The following is a 19,264-nucleotide window of genomic DNA, read 5'->3' on the forward strand; positions in this document are numbered from 1 at the left end:
GCCACCTTTAGGTACTGGAAGGTGCTGTAAGGTCTCCCCAGATTCTTCTCTTCTCCAGGCTGAACAGTCCCAAACTCTCTCAGCCTGACTTCATAGGAGAGGTGCTCCATCCCTGTGATCATCTTCGTGGCCCTCCTTGGGGCTTGTTCCAACAGGTCAGTGTCTTTCTTGAGTTGGGGGTCTCAGAGCTGGATGCAGTGCTTCAGGTGGGGTCTCATGAGGGTAGAGTGGAGGGGGAGCATCACCTCCTTCAAACTGCTGGTCACGCTGCTTTTGATGCAGCCCAGGACGTGGTTGGCTTTCTGGTCTGACAGCACACATTGCCAGGTCAGGTTTAGCTTCCCACCCTCAAACGCCCCCAAATCCCCCAAGTTCTTCTCCCCAGGGCTGCTCTTGATCCTTTCTTCACTCGGTCTGTGTCCATATCACCAATGAAGATGTTCAACAGCACCAGTCCCAACACTGATCACTGAGGAACACCACTGGTCTCCACTTGGATGCTGAGTGACAACACTTTGAGTCCAACCATCCAACCCATTCCTTATCCACCAAATGGTCCATCTGTCAAATCCACCTCTCTCCAGATTAGAGACAGAGATCTTGTGCGGGACAGTGTCAAATGCTTTGCATGTCTGGCTAGATGACATCAGTTGCACTTCCCTCATCCACCACTGCTGTAACCCCTATGTAGAAGGCCACCAAATTTGTCAGGCACGATTTGTCCTTAGGGAAGGACGTGTTGGCTGTCACCAGTCACTTCCTTATTTTCCATGTGCTTTAGCATAGTTTCCAGGAGGATCTGCTCCATGATCTTGCCAAGGTACCGAAGTGAGACTGTCTGGCCTGCAGTTCCCTGGGTCTTGCTTATTTCCCTTTTTAAAAATGGGGAATTTATGCTTTCTTTTTTCCATTCAGTGGGAACTTCACCAGATTGCCACAACTTCTCAAATATGACAGATAGTGGCTTAGCCACTTCATCCACCAGTTCCCTCAAGAATGTGTCAGCCCTGGGTCCATATAACCCTTACATTCTTAATACTGTGAGAATGTAAGGGTTATATGGACAGCTTTTCTTTCGGGGGGCAGAGTTGGAATCAGGATTTCTAACAGGCCTTCACAACCATCCAGACCAGCCAGGGCTTTCACTCAGATATCATTTGTTCTTTTGTTTCCCAAATTAAAAAAAAGAAAAGAATTTTCAAATCTAAATAGTACATGATGAAGCTTGGAAAATCACAATCCATTTTGCATTCATCATCATCATGGCTAGGCTTCGCGAACGAAGATTTGGGAAGGCTCTATCCACATTTGCTACAGGCACGCTGGATTTTGCATTAAATAGTTAAAATAATCAGCTAGTTGAATAAAAAGAGATATAAATAATCTTGCTCAATTTTTTTCTTCCATTTATACTGAAGAGTGGTGAGAGGTTTATTTTAATTCTGTATTTCTTTTCCAGGAGAAAATAATTTCAGATTTCAAGATTCTGATTTCTGAGTTGGAGCATTCCACAAAGTAAGAAATGTCAACATTATTATCAAATTGTGATTAATTTATAGCATTAAATAAAAAAATGAATCATAGGATGTACTAATGTAGAAATTTCTTTTACTCAAATTAATATCAAAATGTTACAGCTTTCTTTCCTGACTTGAAAACTTAACCACTGGAAAAGCTGTCATTTGTATTCGACTGGGCAGTAGTGTCATACCTGAAGAATTTTTTATTTGCTGCATAGGACATCTGCTGAAGTGCTCTCCATCTGTGAGGAGGATATCACCAGTTTGCATCAACAGCTATAAGAAACCAACAAAGAACTCACACAGACCAACAAGAACAGAGTATCATTAGCTCAGGAGAATGACAGGTTACAGGAGCATCTCTCTAATATTAAGCAAGAAATTCAGGTATGTTTGTACCAAGAACCCTTGACTAAAAAGAAAAAATGGTGCCTTTTTCAAGTAGCACAGGAAATTGGTGGGTCCTCATTTGAAGTAAATCTGCAAACTAGCTTTAAGATTGTGTTTCAAACTCTGATTTTTCCTTTATTGCTCAGCTCACTTGTATGAAGAGAACCAGCTATTCTTATGTAATGGTTTAGATATTTATCTTGAGGAACAGCTAATTAATGTTTTTTTCTGATCCTAAAGTAAAAACAATGTGCCAGCTGTAACTATCACTTGTATGGAAAAGTACTATAAAGGAAGCAGTGAGTGTTCCTTATACTGTGCTGTGACCGGTCTAGAGTACTTAAAAGCTTGTTACTTTCACCTGCTAATAATGTAAAACATTACACATTTTAACAAGGTTCTAAATGTTATTAATAGCATTTTATTGATGTATGTTTCCTTAAAAGTGGCTTTTGGATAAAAGATAATGGAAATAGTTTGTTGTAATACAACCTTACATTGTCTACTGTGTTAATTATCTCTGTGCAGTTCCTAGTGGAAGTAATTAAAATATTTAAAGTGCCATCTCATGTACACATAATACTCCTGCACCAACATTTTCCAAGCAGCTAGAAATTAAGCTTAATACCTGTAGTAGTTCATCCCTATGTAATGTTCTTGTTTTCTTCTTTTTCTTCAGCTTCTTGCCTTCATTTAGGTTTTCTGATACTTGATCTTTCTTCTCTGCACTTAGTCTACTGCTCACCTGGTTTTCTCTTCCTCTAGAAGTGCTATTTAGTTTGAAAGGAGCAAATTAACTGCACCTGATCCTGAGTATATAAAAGCTTTAAGTCATTAAGGCTCCCTTTTAAGTGAAGAAAATTCCTCCAGGAGATTCATCCCATTCCAGTTTTTAAAGTAATTAATATTACCTGCCTCTCTCCCTTCACTGAAGAGGCAGTGTAGCTAATGACTTTAGATTGGTGCCTAATTCTTTGCTGCAAAAATTAGGTGAGACAACTTGCCTTCTAAATAACTTCTCTCAAACATCGTACCTGTTTCACTTTGGTGCCCTCCCTGAGTATCCAAGAAAAGGCAAGGTTTGAAGCAGCTTTAACCACCAAAGATTCTCCAGGGAATCACTATGCTTCACCTTCTCTCAGAAGCACAGCTGATACTGATGATGCCTCCTGTTGCTCCTAGCTGCTTTTGAAAACTTCATGGTTTTCTTTGCAATGCCTGGATGCTTGTAGAAAAAGTTAGAAACAAAAATCTCAGTCTTACACGATCAAGTGCTTTTGAAAGGCCTGCCTCTATAATGTGTATTGGCTCCTCTAGATTATTCCATTAATTGAGGTGTTACTCCATGTATTTAAAGTAGCGTTCTCGTTTCTACATTTGAGCTTAACTGGAAAAGTTGACAGATTTTCAGAGCACCCTTCTCAGCAACTCACAGCCCTTCTGCAACAGGAACAGGAGTTTCTTCATACCCTTCTACACACCACATCACCCCCACGCACACACTTGCCCCCAGTTCTTGCAGATGAATGTTTTCCTAGTAATTTTATATGAAAGAAAAAGTTTCTGAACAGTGCAGTTCAAGACAGCCTTTCTGCATTTTTTTTTCCTCGTTCTGTTCTCTTTCTCAAGCAATAGTTGCCAGAAATTCTCTGTGTGTCCTTCTAATACTTCTGGCTTTATTTTTCCTGATTAGGAGATAAGCACTTAATTAATTAAGATATAAGCAATGAATAAATAATTAGACCACTTAATTAAAATTTTTATCTGTCTTCTTTTTAAAATGTGGGCTTTTAAAAGACTAGAATGTTTAAAAAAAGGGAGCTAACTGAGCTCTACTTCTTAAATTGTTTTATGACAATTTGGCTGCTAAGTAAACCATCTGTATTTTTCTTCTTAAATGCTTCATTTCTTTATAGACATTTTTCTTCTTAGGAAGATTTCGCATTATTTATAAGTCAAAGAAACAAATTACTTTTGACAAGTGAAAAATTTGGTGTATAGAAGTACAAATAATTTAGATTTTATATAGTCTTTTAAAAACCAGTTAATAAAGCCATGGACCTTAGGTACACACTATTTTTCTGGTTTTTTGTAAAGGTATAAGCAGTATGCTCTAACCTCATGAAAAGAAACTTTCTTCATAGGTACTACATAAAAAACTAGCAAAGTACCAAAACAAGCTTGATTATATGAAGTTGAAGGCCCAGGATTCAAACACAGATACTGTCAGGCTGAAGAATGTACTGAAGTCTAAGATGAGTATATAAATTAAAACTATTAGTAAAAGCTGGTTTTTTTTAACTAAAAATAAAATTTTAACGATATCTCCACGGAAAAATTTGCTTCCTAGCCAAAACTTATTTGCATTCTATTAATTTGGTTTTATTAGCTTGGACACATTTTCGTGGCTATTTTTGCAGTACACAATCAATGCAATATATTTCATTGTGCTTCTATATATATACACTCATGTGTCTGTGTGTTTATTAAACTTATAAATTTAGACAGTGAGTAATACAGAGGCTTTGAACTCTGGGATTAAAGTAAAAAAAATATTATTGTGCTACATTGCTATACCTTGTATTTCTAACATTAACCTAGACACTTTTAACAGATGTCTTTTGTTCATAAAATGTAGTCTTCTTGAACAAAACTCTGGTTCTTAAAAAGTGTCTCAATGTTTTGGCTAAGAGGCTAAATTTTCAGTGGAAATAGAATATCCAATACCATACCTGTAGATCTATAGCTATCCCTATTTTGTGGAGCCCACTGTAAATTATTAAATAAACAAGCTTTATGTGTTAGGAGAGAAAGAACTGTGAGCTCTTGGAGAATTACCACAAGGCCTGTGAACAAAGAGAAAGTTGGGAAGCAAAATGCCGTCAAGCAGAAGCAGGCTTTTCCTCTGTTAGACTGGCACTGATCAGGTTGAAAGAGAAAATAGAGTCCCTTGGAACACAGATGGAGCAAGTGAGTTGAAACCTTTCTTTCCATAGTTCAGCCTTGAAATGGTCTGGTAGTATTTTTAAGTTCTGTTTAATGCAAATTCTTATGTTTTAGAGAGATTTGCTGCCATGAACTGTATGGGTTTTAACTTTATATAATAATATGATTAGATCTTCACTAGTCACACTTGGGAAAAGAGATCTTGGAAAATAATAGCAAATTTCAAGGAAAACAAAAAGTAAAATGCTCTTATATTTGGAATCACCGAAGGCATAAAGTCACATACAATTCCACAGCATACCTGAAACGTATCTAGTGCTTTGTCACCTATTATGTTCCTGTCCCTGCTCTTCTTGCTTCCAGCTTTTCAACCTTCTTTTAGGTGTCCCAAAGAGCCTCTTCCCACTTGAAAAGAAGAACTGAAGAACTTACAGAAATTCACAGCACGGCTTTGGAAATATTCTGCAAACATATACACGTGGTTTGGGGTTTTCCCAGTTTTAGTTGCAGATCACCTGTCCTTCATGAATATCATATAAGCTACCGAGGGCTACTTAAGCACATTAGATACTCAAGAGAACCCAACTGTTGCTGTCAGAAAGCGGATGAGAATGTAACAATAACAGAACAGCAACGCCACAGGAAGATTGTGTGGCAGATTTTGACTTTTCTTTTAAAAAATAATAAAAATGGCACATGGTCCTAGTTTGTCCAGAAAGCCTCAAACCAGAAGATATTTTATCCTTCTAATTCCACCCCATACACCTGCTATTAAATACAGGAGTAAACAGGCCTCTTCATGAAAACTGTGTCAACATATTGGATCAGAATTCCAGATGTCATATTCAGTTTCATAGCAGTTACTTGCAAGGCACACATACAAAACACAGAGGTTTTTGTTCAAAAATCTTAAATGTGTTCAGCAGTTCTCTGTGTTCCTTGTGCTTTTCTTAGGTAAGACAGAGCTAGAGTTAATGTGATATGTTCCTCATACAATCATCTCTTGGGATGTAATTTTTAATAAAGTCTTCAAGAAAATCACAGTGCTTTACCTTTCACTTTGCTCTACTAATCTCCCAGATCCGTTCTGCCACCCACTGAAAATTAAGAAGTTAAAAGTGACTGACCAGGAATGCAAGTATCACTGGGCAAAGTACAGGCATTTTTCAAAGAGGAAAATCCTAGGTTGAGTTAATTTTAAGCTCATGAAATTCTTAATGCTTTTAGTCAGAACTGCTGCTGCTAACTTGTGGACTCCTCTTTAATGTGACTGTCATCTCATAGTCATGCCTCAGTTTACAGGTGACAGCAGTATAAATATGACTGACAGAATCTCAGCATTTACAGATCATCTACATTCAAAACCACATTTTATTGCTAAAATAAGAGGATCTCATTTGAAAATGAAATGCGACCCATGGCAGAATTTTCAACCTTATTAGCTCTGTAGAAGGAGTAGAATTCTAGGAGTAGAGTTTAAAATGTCAGTAGCTAATTTTGCTGTCAGTAGCAAGAACTCTTCTAGTTTTTACATACAGGAGTTATTTAAAGAAATAACTTTATGGTTTATTCTAGAATAAATTACTGCTCTTGAAATTCACACAGAGATATTTTGTAGGATTTTTGTAAATTTTTTTGCAGTAGCATTTTGATTATCTGATATTGCTTTACTGTAGCATTTGCCAACAGAAGCAGCATACAAGTCTCATATTTCTGTGTTAAGCAAGTCTCTTCTGAAAATGGATAGAGAGCTTCAAAATATACATTGGGAGAGTCCCTATACTTGCAAATCTCACATCTATACAAAAACTTTACATTAAATTAGATGGAGTCAACGATTAAATTAGCATTTAACTTCCACAGCAGAAAAAGTAGAAAGGGTATGTGAAATATATTAGAAAAACAAGTTTATGTTAACTTATGTTATACTTAAGGGATCTACATATACTTTGGGATCATGGATGATCGATTTTTCAATTTTTTAATGTTTAATTTGGCATTTCGCAGGGGCTTAGTCCTCAAAGTTTATGTGCTGTATATTCTTTGAAAAGGACACTGCTTTGCAAGGCTTGACTATGAATACTCAAAAGTCAGGGCTTAAAATTACTTGTTGTTTTCATGAAAGATATCTTGCATTTTACATCTAGTCAATAAGTGAGCAGAATAGATGGAGTTGTTTATTAGCAATGAAACTTGACATGGACTTTAAAATGACTGACTGTTTTATGAAGTATTAATATCTTTAATATTTTCTTAATTTCCCTTGAAATTTTTGTTGACCTTGATTTTTACAAAAACTACAAAATTAATATTTGATAGATAAATTTTTAAAACCTAAGCTTGGATAAACTTTGAAAAATTGTTCATACATACCTAGATTATTTAGATATTTTCAGTACGATTCTGTCACTGACCTGTCCATCCTCTGCTCCAGCTGAGATAATTTCTTGTTCTTTACAGGCTTCCAGCATTCTCTTTAAACCTTTATGCCTTTTGCATCCATCATGGGTAAAGCTGCTGTTAGACAGTTGGTTATGTGTTCTAGCCACATGTGTGTGATGTCTTTTGTATGCTTGTGGAATCCTCTGTGATTGTTTTGATAGGGAAGAGTTCCAGCATATGACATTTATCTGAAACTTTTATGAGATCTAATATGATTAAGCCTCCCTGGATCCTTTTGTGAGATTGTCTGTGGAGGGGATTGCTGGGACTGTGGAGAACAGCAATAGTTTTGGGAAAGAAAAATGCAGAAATGCAGTTGGAGAGCTGGAGAAAAGTCTGCAGTTGGGGAATTTTCATGAATTTTTCCATATCTTTCAACCAGTAATCTTTCATCAGCCATGTATAACCTTCAGATAGGGCTCTTATTTTACATAGTATTCCAGTGCAGAATCTGCATTACTAGATTGCAGCATATGTATATTCAGAAGCGGAAACTAAACCTGAAGTTTTCAGTGTTCTTTTGTTCTGAAATACAAATGTAGAATATCAAAACTGTTTCTCCGCAAAGGAACTAGATTTTTGAGTGACAGTTCATAGAAAATGGGATCTTTCAGAATGAAGAAACCTTTCAGTTTAGTTTGGTAAGAGAAAAAAATTGAGCTTTGCTTCGGTAAGTGAAAAATGTTTTTTTCTTTTTTTTTTTCTTTCCCCCCTCCCTGTTGGCCTATGATCTGAGTTCCACCAGTATCTTCCTTCTTTGAACACAAAAATTATTATCCTCTGAAAATTCTGAGGAATGTGCTGGAGAGGTGGGTGTTTGTTAAGATGTGGCAGTTCACAGATTTCCCATGACCTTTGGCTGAGCATTATTGTGTGTAATGTAAACTAGGCTTGCGTAAAATACAGATAAAAGTGTTTGCAGCACCCCAAGCAGACTCAGTTAGACAGACTAAAATGCATACATGCAAAGACGAAGGGAAAATAGCAACTAGCTTACTTATGCTATTTTTTTGTATGTAGCTATGTCTCGGCTATGTCCATCTTTCCCTTGGCAGGGAAATATACTCGATTTTATGGGTATTCTTCTTTTATAGATTTCCCCAAGATATGTAGATACTTAATATCTTGTTTTGTATTTTATTCATTTTCCTTCCCCCCTCAGTTTACTCTTGATGCTTCTTTAAGCAAATTAAGTGCCTTCTCACTCTGCTGATGATGCTGATAGTGGTTTGTTTTATCAGGTGTTATTTCCTGCATGCAAATAGTTAATCAATAGTTTCTTGCCTCAACAAAATGTGAAACTTACTTCCTGTTCTTTAATGATTCTGTCTACAGAATCCATTGATACATAAATTTCATAGCATTTTGTCATTTCTATCAAGTACATTTATATTCAGATATATACATTGAATGAATTTATAAATCCGACAGGATTTTAACTAGGAAAATATAGCAGTAATCATCCATCTGGGAGTGAAAGCAAATTTTGTCATTGATCCCAGACTTCCTTTTTTATATTTATCTTCTTATTTTTTGTAAAGGTTACCCTGATAAAATGCCATTAAGCTTAATAGATACACATCTGAAACTTAAAATCTTTGTTTAGCTGCAGAGTAAGTGTGAGTCATCCCATTCTGAAACAGAGCTGCTGAGAAAACAAGTGGGAAATGAAAGAGCATCTATGAAAAACCTGGAATCTTTGCTTGTGTCCAATTGTGAGAAAGAATTTCAGTCACAGACAGCAAAGCAAGAGAAAGACTCTGAAATTCAGTTTCTCAAGGAACAGCTTGCTTTAAAGAAAAATCATCTGTGAGTAAATGACTAGGAGAGTATTGCAGATGTTCTCATTCTTTATAAGGGTATATAAAAAGAGATGGTTTTATATCTACCTGCATTTTCAAATGGCCAATGTACCTGGCTACCTTAATAGCAGAAGATACCAAAAACCTGCTTTTGATTCCTCAGCTATACTCTAATAGACTTTCCTGCATAGCATTATATTTTGCTCAAAAAAATGTTCTTAATCTCAATTGCACGATATAGCTGCCCTTTTAATTTTGGATAATTGTATTTGGCTTGGAGGATTACAGTTGCTATCTAATTAAAGTGTATGGACTTCACAGTGCTGTGCAGAGTCGAGATTTTACTCACCTCAGAAATAGAGCAGCTGAGCTTGAGGCAGAACTGGATATCACCAAAAGACTGCTGGAGACTGAATGCTTTGAAAGGCAAGTATATGTTTTTGTATTGTGATTCCTGCAGCTAATTGGGGTGAAATGCAATATAGTACTAAGACAGACTAATTAGTCAGATAAATGGCAAAGTTTGTGTTTGCTTTTCTGTATGTCTCCTTTGTGCTTGGAGACTATTCATGTCACTAAATTTAGTCTGTTTAGCTGTTATACATGCTGTCTAAATTAGTTGTATAGGTTCCCTGTATAGCCAACAGAATGAGACAGTGAGATCAACTACCCTCTGGAATAGCCTGAATTAGGATGGGATGGGTGATTTTCTTGAAGATGCTCATCTGTCTTCACTCATACTGATGCCTGTCTAGACCTATAGTGAAAGTCAAGGTGACTAGTCGTTTATACAAGAGCTTTATAGACTGCTAGTTCTCTATAACCTCTGGAATGATTTTAGCCTGTACCAACCCCCATTCTCCCAGGTACTCCTTGAGGTGCTAGGGGTGGTTCCCAAATGGCAATGTGGCCAAATATTTTATATTAAATTTTTTAAGAAGATAGTCTAACAACATGTAGAAACTGTTTCATATGATTTGGCCACAGCACCAGAGAATGGTCCCTGTCCTGCTTCACGACTTAGTTTATCTACATAGTCTTTGTGTCTTAAATAGGTTTCTTATCTGTTAAACACAGAACAATGTCGGGTTTTATTTTGGGGTATGTAAACAGAGGGTTAAAAGAAGCAGAGTGATGTGCTTATAGCACGGGTTTGAGAATCAGGTGTCTCAACTGTAGTAAATTACCTTGTTGATATTCTGTTCTCTCATAAGTAAGGACAAGGGTTTCAGAGGGGGCATCTCTATACCTGAAGTTAGGTCTTTTAAAGATGAATTTCTTAAATTTCTCAGATTCAGTTTCAAATTGGATTCTCATTTACCCTGAATCAAGGGCAAAAACTACAAAATTTTTGCGTTAGATGTGGAAGTCAGTTTAAAAGGTGGCATAATTTGTGCTTCCCCAGCTGCATAGAATGAGCCAGACTGTATGCTAATAGAGGAGAACCTTTGTTTTAAAAGAACCTCCCTACCTCCCCTGTGTGAATGCATCCATTTCATGGTGTATGGGTATTCCCTGATAGGGACTGCAAGTGTTTCTTCTTGAAGTGTTCACTTGGCAGAAAGTTGCAATAGGCTCCACACTTAATCTCTACTCCTAGTCAAGGATAATTCGTTACTCACATGGTTGCTTACAGTTGCAATATAATCACTTAGTTTACAATTAGTTAGAAAAACAAATATTAGACTGAGCCTATGCTGAAACAAAGATCACCATTTTTCATTCTTGAAGAGAATTTATCTTCTACTTCTGGAGAATTACAAACATAATTACCTGAATTGCCTTGGAAAAAACAAATCTACGTTCCATTAAGCTGTCTGTAAGTCAGTTGCAAAAGCAGTGAGCAGAAGTCTTACACAGCAAAGACTGAAATGTTCTCATATAAAAATCTGGGGCTGACATTAGATTTAGCCCTCTTTAAAAGACCACAGCTTTTTCCTTCTTTGGCCTTTTAAAAAAATCATAACAGTGGACCTTCAATGCCCTTGCAAAGATTACAAGAATTCTATTTCTTTTCTGTTTTCTCTCAGAAGGTCATGCAAGAGAAGGTATCTCTGTCTCTTGCTTACAGGGAAGGGAATTAAAAATCCAAGCTGGCTTCTATTTTTCTGGTACTGGCAAATGAAAACCAGAAAATTGGCCATATAGGAAAAATATTATTAAAGTCGGTATCATGATAGTATATAAGGGAAGCAACAGAGGCGAGTACTGACTGGGGTTTTGTTGTTAGTTTAAAGAAGTGGGTATATGACATCCTTATTATAACATTGACTTAGCTAGTCACAGAATCACAGTCTATGCCAAGTTGGAAGGGATTCGCAAGGATCATCGACTTCAACCCTTAGTCCTGCACAGGACCATCCCCAAGAGTCACACCATGTGCCCAAGCATATCATCCAAACACTTCTCGAACTCTGTCAGGCTTGGTGCTGCGACTACTTCCCTGGGGAGCCTGTTCCAGTGCCCAACCCCCCTCTGGCTGAAGAACCTTTTCCTAATATCCAACCTAAACCTCCTCTGCCACAACTTCAGGCCATTCCCTCGGGTCCTGTCACTGGTCACCACAGAGGAGGGATCAGTGTCTGCCTCTCCCTCTCATGAGAAAGTTGTAGACTGCAATGAGGTCTCCCCTCAGTCAGTTTCCTCTTCTCCAGGCTGAACAGACCAAGTCACCGCAGCTGCTCCTCATACGGCTTCCCCTTGTATTGATTTACTGCCTTGATGCAGAATGAAATAATGCCTGAAGTTAAGAGGTGGAAGTGTCAAGACTGTTAGCAACCAATGAGCACCAACACAGTGATACCAGGAGGCTTGATCCATCTGCCTAGCTTTTTCTTCACCAGTCAGGAAAAGCACCTTCTCATCCCTCCCATCTTACTGACTGCAGAAGCAGTTTGGACTCCTGTGGAAACAACAGGTTTGATTTATTGTTTTGTCCTTGCTGTGGTGACCAAGCACAGAGACTGACTGTCAGGTCAGGTACCCCTGGACAGCCTCAGGTGTACGACCTGTGGAACTTTTTATCCCTTTCTGTTTCTTGACCATCATTTTTGCTGCCTTTGTACCTCCCTTTCCCCATTGGTCCGTTTGGCTTCTACATTCATTCCCAGTGTTACCTGGGAGAAGTGCAAGCAGCTGTACTCTGACTTCCTACAATTTTCAGCACCTTCTTTACCATTACAGATAGTGCAACATGAACATAGCAAAGCCCTTAAAAGCAACAATGCTAGTAAGGCTCACAGTCAATGCAGATAAATCTGGTTCCATAGACTTTACAGTGTATGTGATACCTCACCAGGTTGTGGGATGGTGGTAGCTGGCTGGGAGATTCCTAATGGCTCACTGGGCTCCACTTGCTAGAGCAAGCCCTTTTATTGCCTGGAGATTCAGCTCCATGAGCTGGTGCTGGATCTGATCGTTCCCCTGCAGGTTTTGGTGACCTGCTTCAGTGGTCCACTCGACGGGTAGCTGTGTGGAAATGGCTAAGCCACACTGGAACTCAGGAGTTGTTGTAGCCACCCTATCTATTAGTTTCCCAATCCAACACAGACTAGATTCTCCTTATGTAAACAACTGACAGCCTGAAATGAGGATCTCACATGAGCATGTACCTCCAAAACTTTCCAGTGCATTATCCAATCCCACATACTTCCTTCCCATACACCCAGATACAGGAGTTATGGATTGATCCACTATCCAGGCCCCATGCCCAGCAGTCAAAATGACTAGACTACCATTTTGCAACTTTCCTACTGGGGAGTCCAGCATCTCTTAAATATCCATCTGTTTCAGGCACTTCAGACTCTAGTCCACTGGCCTTGCCAACTCAAATAACACAAGAATACCACAAACAGCACTGTTCTTACTTTTGAATAACCTTAAATCTAAGCTCTTCATCCCTGGAAATTTGTGCAGATTTTAGAGTTTAATGTGCAGCAACCATGGCTAACTTCTGTCTTTCAAAGAAAATTAAGACAATGGATATGTCGAATTAAGTCTGAGTAAGAGAGTAATAGAGTCACTAATCTGTCTTTCAGAGAAGTATATGATGAAAACCACATTTCCTTTTAATATAAAATAAAATTTAAAAGCTGACAATCTTAAATAGAAAAAAAAAGCTTATAGTGACATTTTAATGTTTTTTGAAAAGTGCTTTGTCATAGTAAAATACTGTGTTGTTAGGGAACTTCAGAAGCTTCAATGCCAGAATTGTACAAATTTGTATCATTTAAGCTCTACATTAAGAACATCATCACCTGAACATTCCCATCCTCAATCTCCTCATCGGTCTCTGGAAGGGTAGGTGGTTCCACAATATTTAAGTTCCAAACACTGGGGATGGAAATAAAAATAAAAGCATAAACTCTGATATTTCTTATTGAAATATTGACTGAATTCCATGGAATTACATTTATGCAAGAAAAGTTACAAGAAGATTCAGGACCATAATCTTTTGATGATATTCCTTTTCTTTTGTTTTATTGAATTGTATCAAAAGTATATAGTAAACAGCAATTACTTGCACCAGGATGCTGTAGTCAAAAATTCTTAAAACAGTAATAGAAATAATGCTACAGAAAATCTTGACTGGCCACTGTTTTACGCAAGGTTTATATGTAAATATTTTCATCTTTCCTACATAAAAGCTCTTAATTATCCAGTCTTTCTTCTTCTAGTTTTCAAAACAGTTTTTACTCTATATATGTGAACATTTTTACAAGAAACATAAATGCATTCTATAAGTTTTCAAGTACTTGTAATCCTGAGGAGGAGCAAGCCCAGCTTTCTTTTTAACAATCAGTGGAATGGAGCTTCCACAATATGGAGCTACTCCCCTGACAGTTTCAGTCTCAGCTTAGTTTCATATTTGGTAGCTGCATGCTTGTTGCATCATGCTTTTTTGGTAGATTTATGGCAGCATGCATTAAAAAAATATTACCAGTTGAGGAGGAAAAAAGGTCTCAATTCACGACTTGCAGGAAATAATTTCTGCTTTTGAGATGATAATGTACTTCCAAGTCTAATTTGTTAACTAAATCATTACCTTTGGCATTTGATTGCTATCAAAGGCTCTGCTAAGTTCTAATAATAGGTCCTAACAATATGAGACAAGTTTCCTTTGGGTCAGTGAGCTGGTTCTGGTGCCCTTAGTAAAAAAACACAGCTGAGCAAGACAGTGATTTTGTAGCTATTGCCAGACCTTGATAGCAAGTACATGGAGTCTTCGTTCCTCTGATAGAACTGTGTCTACTCCTCCTTAGTCTGAGTACAGTGTAGCTCTTAAACTTTTGAAAGAAGCATTATTTGGAACAGTTGCATTTTCTTTTATACCATAACACTTCCTACTTGTGATACTTATAAAGAAAAGAGGGTGCAATCCATGTAGTCACCACACCAATACTAACAATTAAGGTTCTTTTTGTATTTGCATCACTCCCTTTTCAGGGTGATAGGATTCCATTCTAATTAGTAAACTTCTGGCTAAATACCAAATGAAGACTAATCTTCTACAAAATAGATTAGGAATTCAACTCACATCTTGTTTGGTTTTGCTTGGGTTTTTTTTGTTTTGTTTTGCAGGGGATTTTTGCTTGGTGTTTTGTTGTTTTGTTTCGATTCGTTATTTTTGTCCTGGCTGGCCTTACATGGCATGACCTGCTTTTGCACATTCCTAGGATACAATAAGTTTAAGTAAGGACTAAAAATTAAATAAGTGAGTTAGGTATAAATACTTTGTTTGCTTAAAATCTTTAGGTGGTTTAAGCTAATTCTTTCTCAATTAAATCCATGGAAATGAACTCAATTTTTCTTCTGCTTGATTGTTTTGAGAGCTCAAGATACATAACCAATGCTATCATAACTTTTTTCCTCATCCAGCTCTTTGTTATACTTTTTTTGGTCTAAGTGGGAAGGACTAGGGTTGTTTCAGACTTGGAGAATCCTAGAATCACAAAATGGTTTTGGTTGGAAGGGACATTAAAGACCATCTAGCTCCAACACACCTTCCATGGGCAGGGACACCTTCCACTCGACCAGGCTGCTCGATGCCCCATGCACCCTGGTCTTGAACACTACTTAGTTACTGGTTTATGCTAAATGGTTTGGGCTTGTTTTCATTAAAAAAAAACATGCAATAAAAACTGAAACACTGGCAGTCAGTGTTATATTTCAAAAGCTTAAGTGGAAAGAATTTATTAGGTTTGTGTAGTGTAGTGATACAGTGATGAATAAAATAGCCTGTTTCATAAGGCTCTCCTGAGATAGAGCAGAGATCTGAATCTGTAACTGTCTGCTTTGTATAAGTGATTTACATTTGATTTGCCTATATCTGGCTGAGTCCTCTAATGTCCACAGTACTAAAGTTCTTGATAAATCTTATGTCTAGAACTTAGAGTCTGTATCAAGAAAAAGATGGAATAGTATAAATGCCTGAAATATTTGTGAATGATGACATAATTTCCCTCCCAGTTAATCTTTCTCTAGAAAGATTTGGAAAATTCATTGAGATCAGAAAGAAAGAAAAATCAATTTAAGATATTTCCTGAAAATAAAAGCAAGAATGTTAGTGCAGATATTTGGGTATAATCATCAGCAGAATTACAGAATTAAGACTTTTTATGGGGAATTGATGAAACATGATCTAGGTGTAAGTTCCTATTGTATTTAAAGCAGAACACTACTAGAAATAGTCTTCCAGGAGGGGAAATTTCATTTTTCAATTGCTTGATGACAAGTTACCAGGGAAAAGATATTGTAGAAACGAGTACTACAAACTGGAGAGGCTTCTTCCACAGTTAATGTGTGACTCTGCAGTACATGAAGTATAATGAGATAGCAGTGCTGGAATCACCACTTCCTCATCTCCAGGGTTTTCGTGCAATTGCAGCAGACAGACTGTGATGGGAGATGAAGCAGACAGTCACCTTTTTATTCTTTCATTGAGAATGTGATATCAGAAGTAAATTGGACAGTAACTTTTTTATTCTTCTATCTTTCTCTCTGTTGTGTGAAACTCCATGTTCCAGTAAAGTGAAAAGGATGTGCCTTGCAGTTTGTCTTGCAAACCTGGTGGGAAAGACATTTTCTGTCTGATTTTCTTAAGTGATAGGAGTCCAAAGCTTGTCTTTCACATCAAAGAGCGTTATTGCACTTCTGTACAATAAAATCTAATCCATCAAATGATCTGGGCTGACTGTTATGGGAAGCCTGCTCAAAGTGCTTCCAGAATCCAAACCTTAAAATTTTGCACACGGAAACGTCAGAATGTATTTCTGTATTCACTGAAACAAATTAAATTTCTTTTCTTTTTCTTTCTAGAGATTCTAGTTTCAAGGACTTAGACTGTTATATCCACAATGGCTTGTGAAGGTTCTGCACAACATCTGGAGAGTTAAAGTTTAATGCTGATTTAATTACAATTTTTCCCTCTTGAATGCTAAATTTCATCAAATCTATTTCACAAATGCTTGCACAGGTTTTTAACACTCAACATTGTTCCATGGGAAGAAATCAGTCTAGACAGCTCCTTCTCCCACCCCTCTCCCAGCTCTTCTATTATTGTGTGAGGCGGCCCATCTCAGTAAACAGAAATAAGCAAGTTCCATTGACTTTACCTTTAGGAAAGTAAAACACTAGTGTGTTTTGATTTTAAAAGCATGCATGATTTTAAAAGGTTTTGAAAAAGTTACCTGAAAAATAAGAAAATGACAGTATGAAACTTTATTGGGGAAAAAAGTCTATATTAAGGTGTTATGATTTCGATGTATTTTTGCTGAAATATATGAGTCTTATGTTTGTGAGAATGCTGTGCCATCTCAAGATAGGAAGAATGTAGTGGGGTTTTTTCCTCTTCAAACCTAACTTATTAATTTGGATAAATAAGATACTAATGCCAGAGGATGTCACAGTTTTTGATATTCATCTGTAAAGATATGTGGGATTTTGTATGTTACATACTAGAGGTGTGTTTGACTTCTAAGAATTTAATTAAAACTGCACAAAGTTTCTACTTAGAGTTCTTTAGTATGAGTGAGTCTGTTTGGTGGTAGTTATTACCACTTAAACTTGCTCAGAATTTCTGCAGTGTATGTCATAGCATTTGTCTATGTTCTATATTTTCACACTTTAAATGCAAGAGAATATGTAAACTTCTGTCCTATAAATCATCTGGGAAATCTATGTGCTGTATTTGAAATAGAGCAGATAAAATGACATTAACCATTGCCATATTATTCAGTTATTAAAAGGCATATTGTACACTTTTCCTAGATAAGAGAAGATAATCATCTCATCATCCCAGAAGATGAGAAAATGATTTGTTGTTTTGAAATCATATTGCCATATTGATTATTTTTTAGAAGGTGATCATAAAAAAGTTTGAGAAATGTGATCTTAGTCTATAAAACTAATACCCATATCTGGAAGATGAGAAGCAGATATTAGATATACTTAGAGCAGATAAAAATGAGTTCTTTTGGGGAGTGCAGATGCCAATGTCCTAAGATGTCATTCCTTAGTTGCAATAATGATGCTTTTCCATGTAAGATAATAAGGAAGTCAATAAAGAGGTACTCACCTACGAAGTAAAAGCAGAAGATTCTTAAGCAAATTGGACTTTAAAATTCTTTCTTACACAAAGAGGAATAAAGGAACATGAGATTGTAAATACCAACATGTGATAAGCTTGCTTTTTGTCAAGTACCCAGGTAAAGTAATAGCCTTTTTTATTAGGGTTAGCCTTTCCTTAAAAAAATGTTATGGAAATGAAAGCCTTAATTTTCTGCAGGCAAATTGCAAAGGGATCATCATCTCATGGATGGACCCAAAGGAACTTTTGTCAATGATGACAAGATATAGACTTCAAGTAACTTCTGACAGCAATTAATTGCTGCAAAATTTTTGATGTTCAAGAAAAAAAAATCATTTAAGTGAGTATATTCAGAGAGTAGGATGATTGTAGTGGCAATCCGCCTACATCTGACCTAGGTCAGAAACTGAAAGAAAGAACAAATGAAAGAATTAATTGAATTTACTGAAGTTTGCAAATAATACCTTTTCGTTTGGCAAAAAACCTTGCTTGTTGGCAATGTCTGTAGTAATAGCTAGCCCAAGAGGACTGCAACAATGTTTCTTGGTGGGGAATTTCTTGGTGGGGAAATGTACTGCTCCAAAATCTTCAGACTATGACTGACTATGAAAATTTGTCCTTAAGTATGGATAGATGATAAGCTCGGAATCCTTACAGTTCTTTACGTTGGGTTGTAAACTCGCTAATCCATAACATCTTAATTTTTTCAATACCCAGTAATTACTATTGTTTATGCCCAACCTGAGATGTGTTACACACTTTGTGGTAGTATCTATTTCCTCATAATGGGGGTTACTTGTGGTAGGGTGATTTTCTTGTCATTGCTTAGTTACAATATTTTGATTGGAAACAAGCATACAAAAGGAATCTGTTTATCATTTGTTTATACTTGTGTCACTTATTTGCAAACGTGAACAATGTTATACCAGAATTTTTATATATATATTTAAATTGCCTTTTACCACAACATTTTTACACAGGCAAACCTGAAAATACAATTTGGCTTTATATGAAATAAGAGTGTTTTAAACTCAGCTATACTGTTATGATCTACAATTATCTGTTTTGCGTAACAAAGAAACCATAGAATTTTCAAAAGTATTCATGCTCTTCTGCAGCAATATTTCTCTAATTTCTAGCCACTGGTTATGGAGTTGTTTCCAAATAAGTTTGCTTACCTGTGGCAATGGACACTGTCGCCACTACTCAGTAGAAGGTATTTCACTTGAACATAACTAGTTTACAGGGTTCGTAGAAGAAATAATTCAGTGCTCTGGTATCCTCCCTCTTTAGTATCTTTTTTCTTCATACTAGAAGAAACAGGAGTTACTATGCATACAGAATAGTATCCCCACTACAGTACAGTCCCACCAAAGAGGAAGAATTCATGGTGTGTTGCTGGGCAGAAATATTTCCCTGCTTCTTGTAAAATCTATGCAAGCAACCTTTCAGGAGCATTTGGAGCCTTGTATCTATGTGATTTATCCTGCTTTTTCCACTCAAAGAAAACCAGATTTAGAATGAATCATAGATTCATAGAATGGATTGGGTTGGAAGGGACCTTAAAGACCATTTTG

General features: G+C 36.8%; 1 protein-coding gene across 1 annotated transcript; it reads left to right on the forward strand.

Moving 5' to 3' along the window:
- The first annotated feature begins 950 nt into the window (after positions 1–950).
- On the forward strand, positions 951–13,536 carry TSGA10 (testis specific 10). The gene is given in 11 exon segments (XM_039390551.1): positions 951–1,040; positions 1,460–1,515; positions 1,739–1,907; positions 4,055–4,158; positions 4,703–4,880; positions 6,533–6,621; positions 6,623–6,681; positions 6,684–6,736; positions 8,905–9,107; positions 9,422–9,542; positions 13,293–13,536. Coding segments are annotated over 11 exon segments (1,233 nt in total). The 3' UTR covers positions 13,404–13,536.
- Positions 13,537–19,264: the final 5,728 nt, after the last annotated feature.

Source organism: Pipra filicauda, unplaced genomic scaffold (assembly GCF_003945595.2).
Source record: "Pipra filicauda isolate LSUMZ 115617 unplaced genomic scaffold, ASM394559v2 scaffold83_size3615187_pilon, whole genome shotgun sequence".
Lineage (NCBI taxonomy): Eukaryota > Metazoa > Chordata > Aves > Passeriformes > Pipridae > Pipra > Pipra filicauda.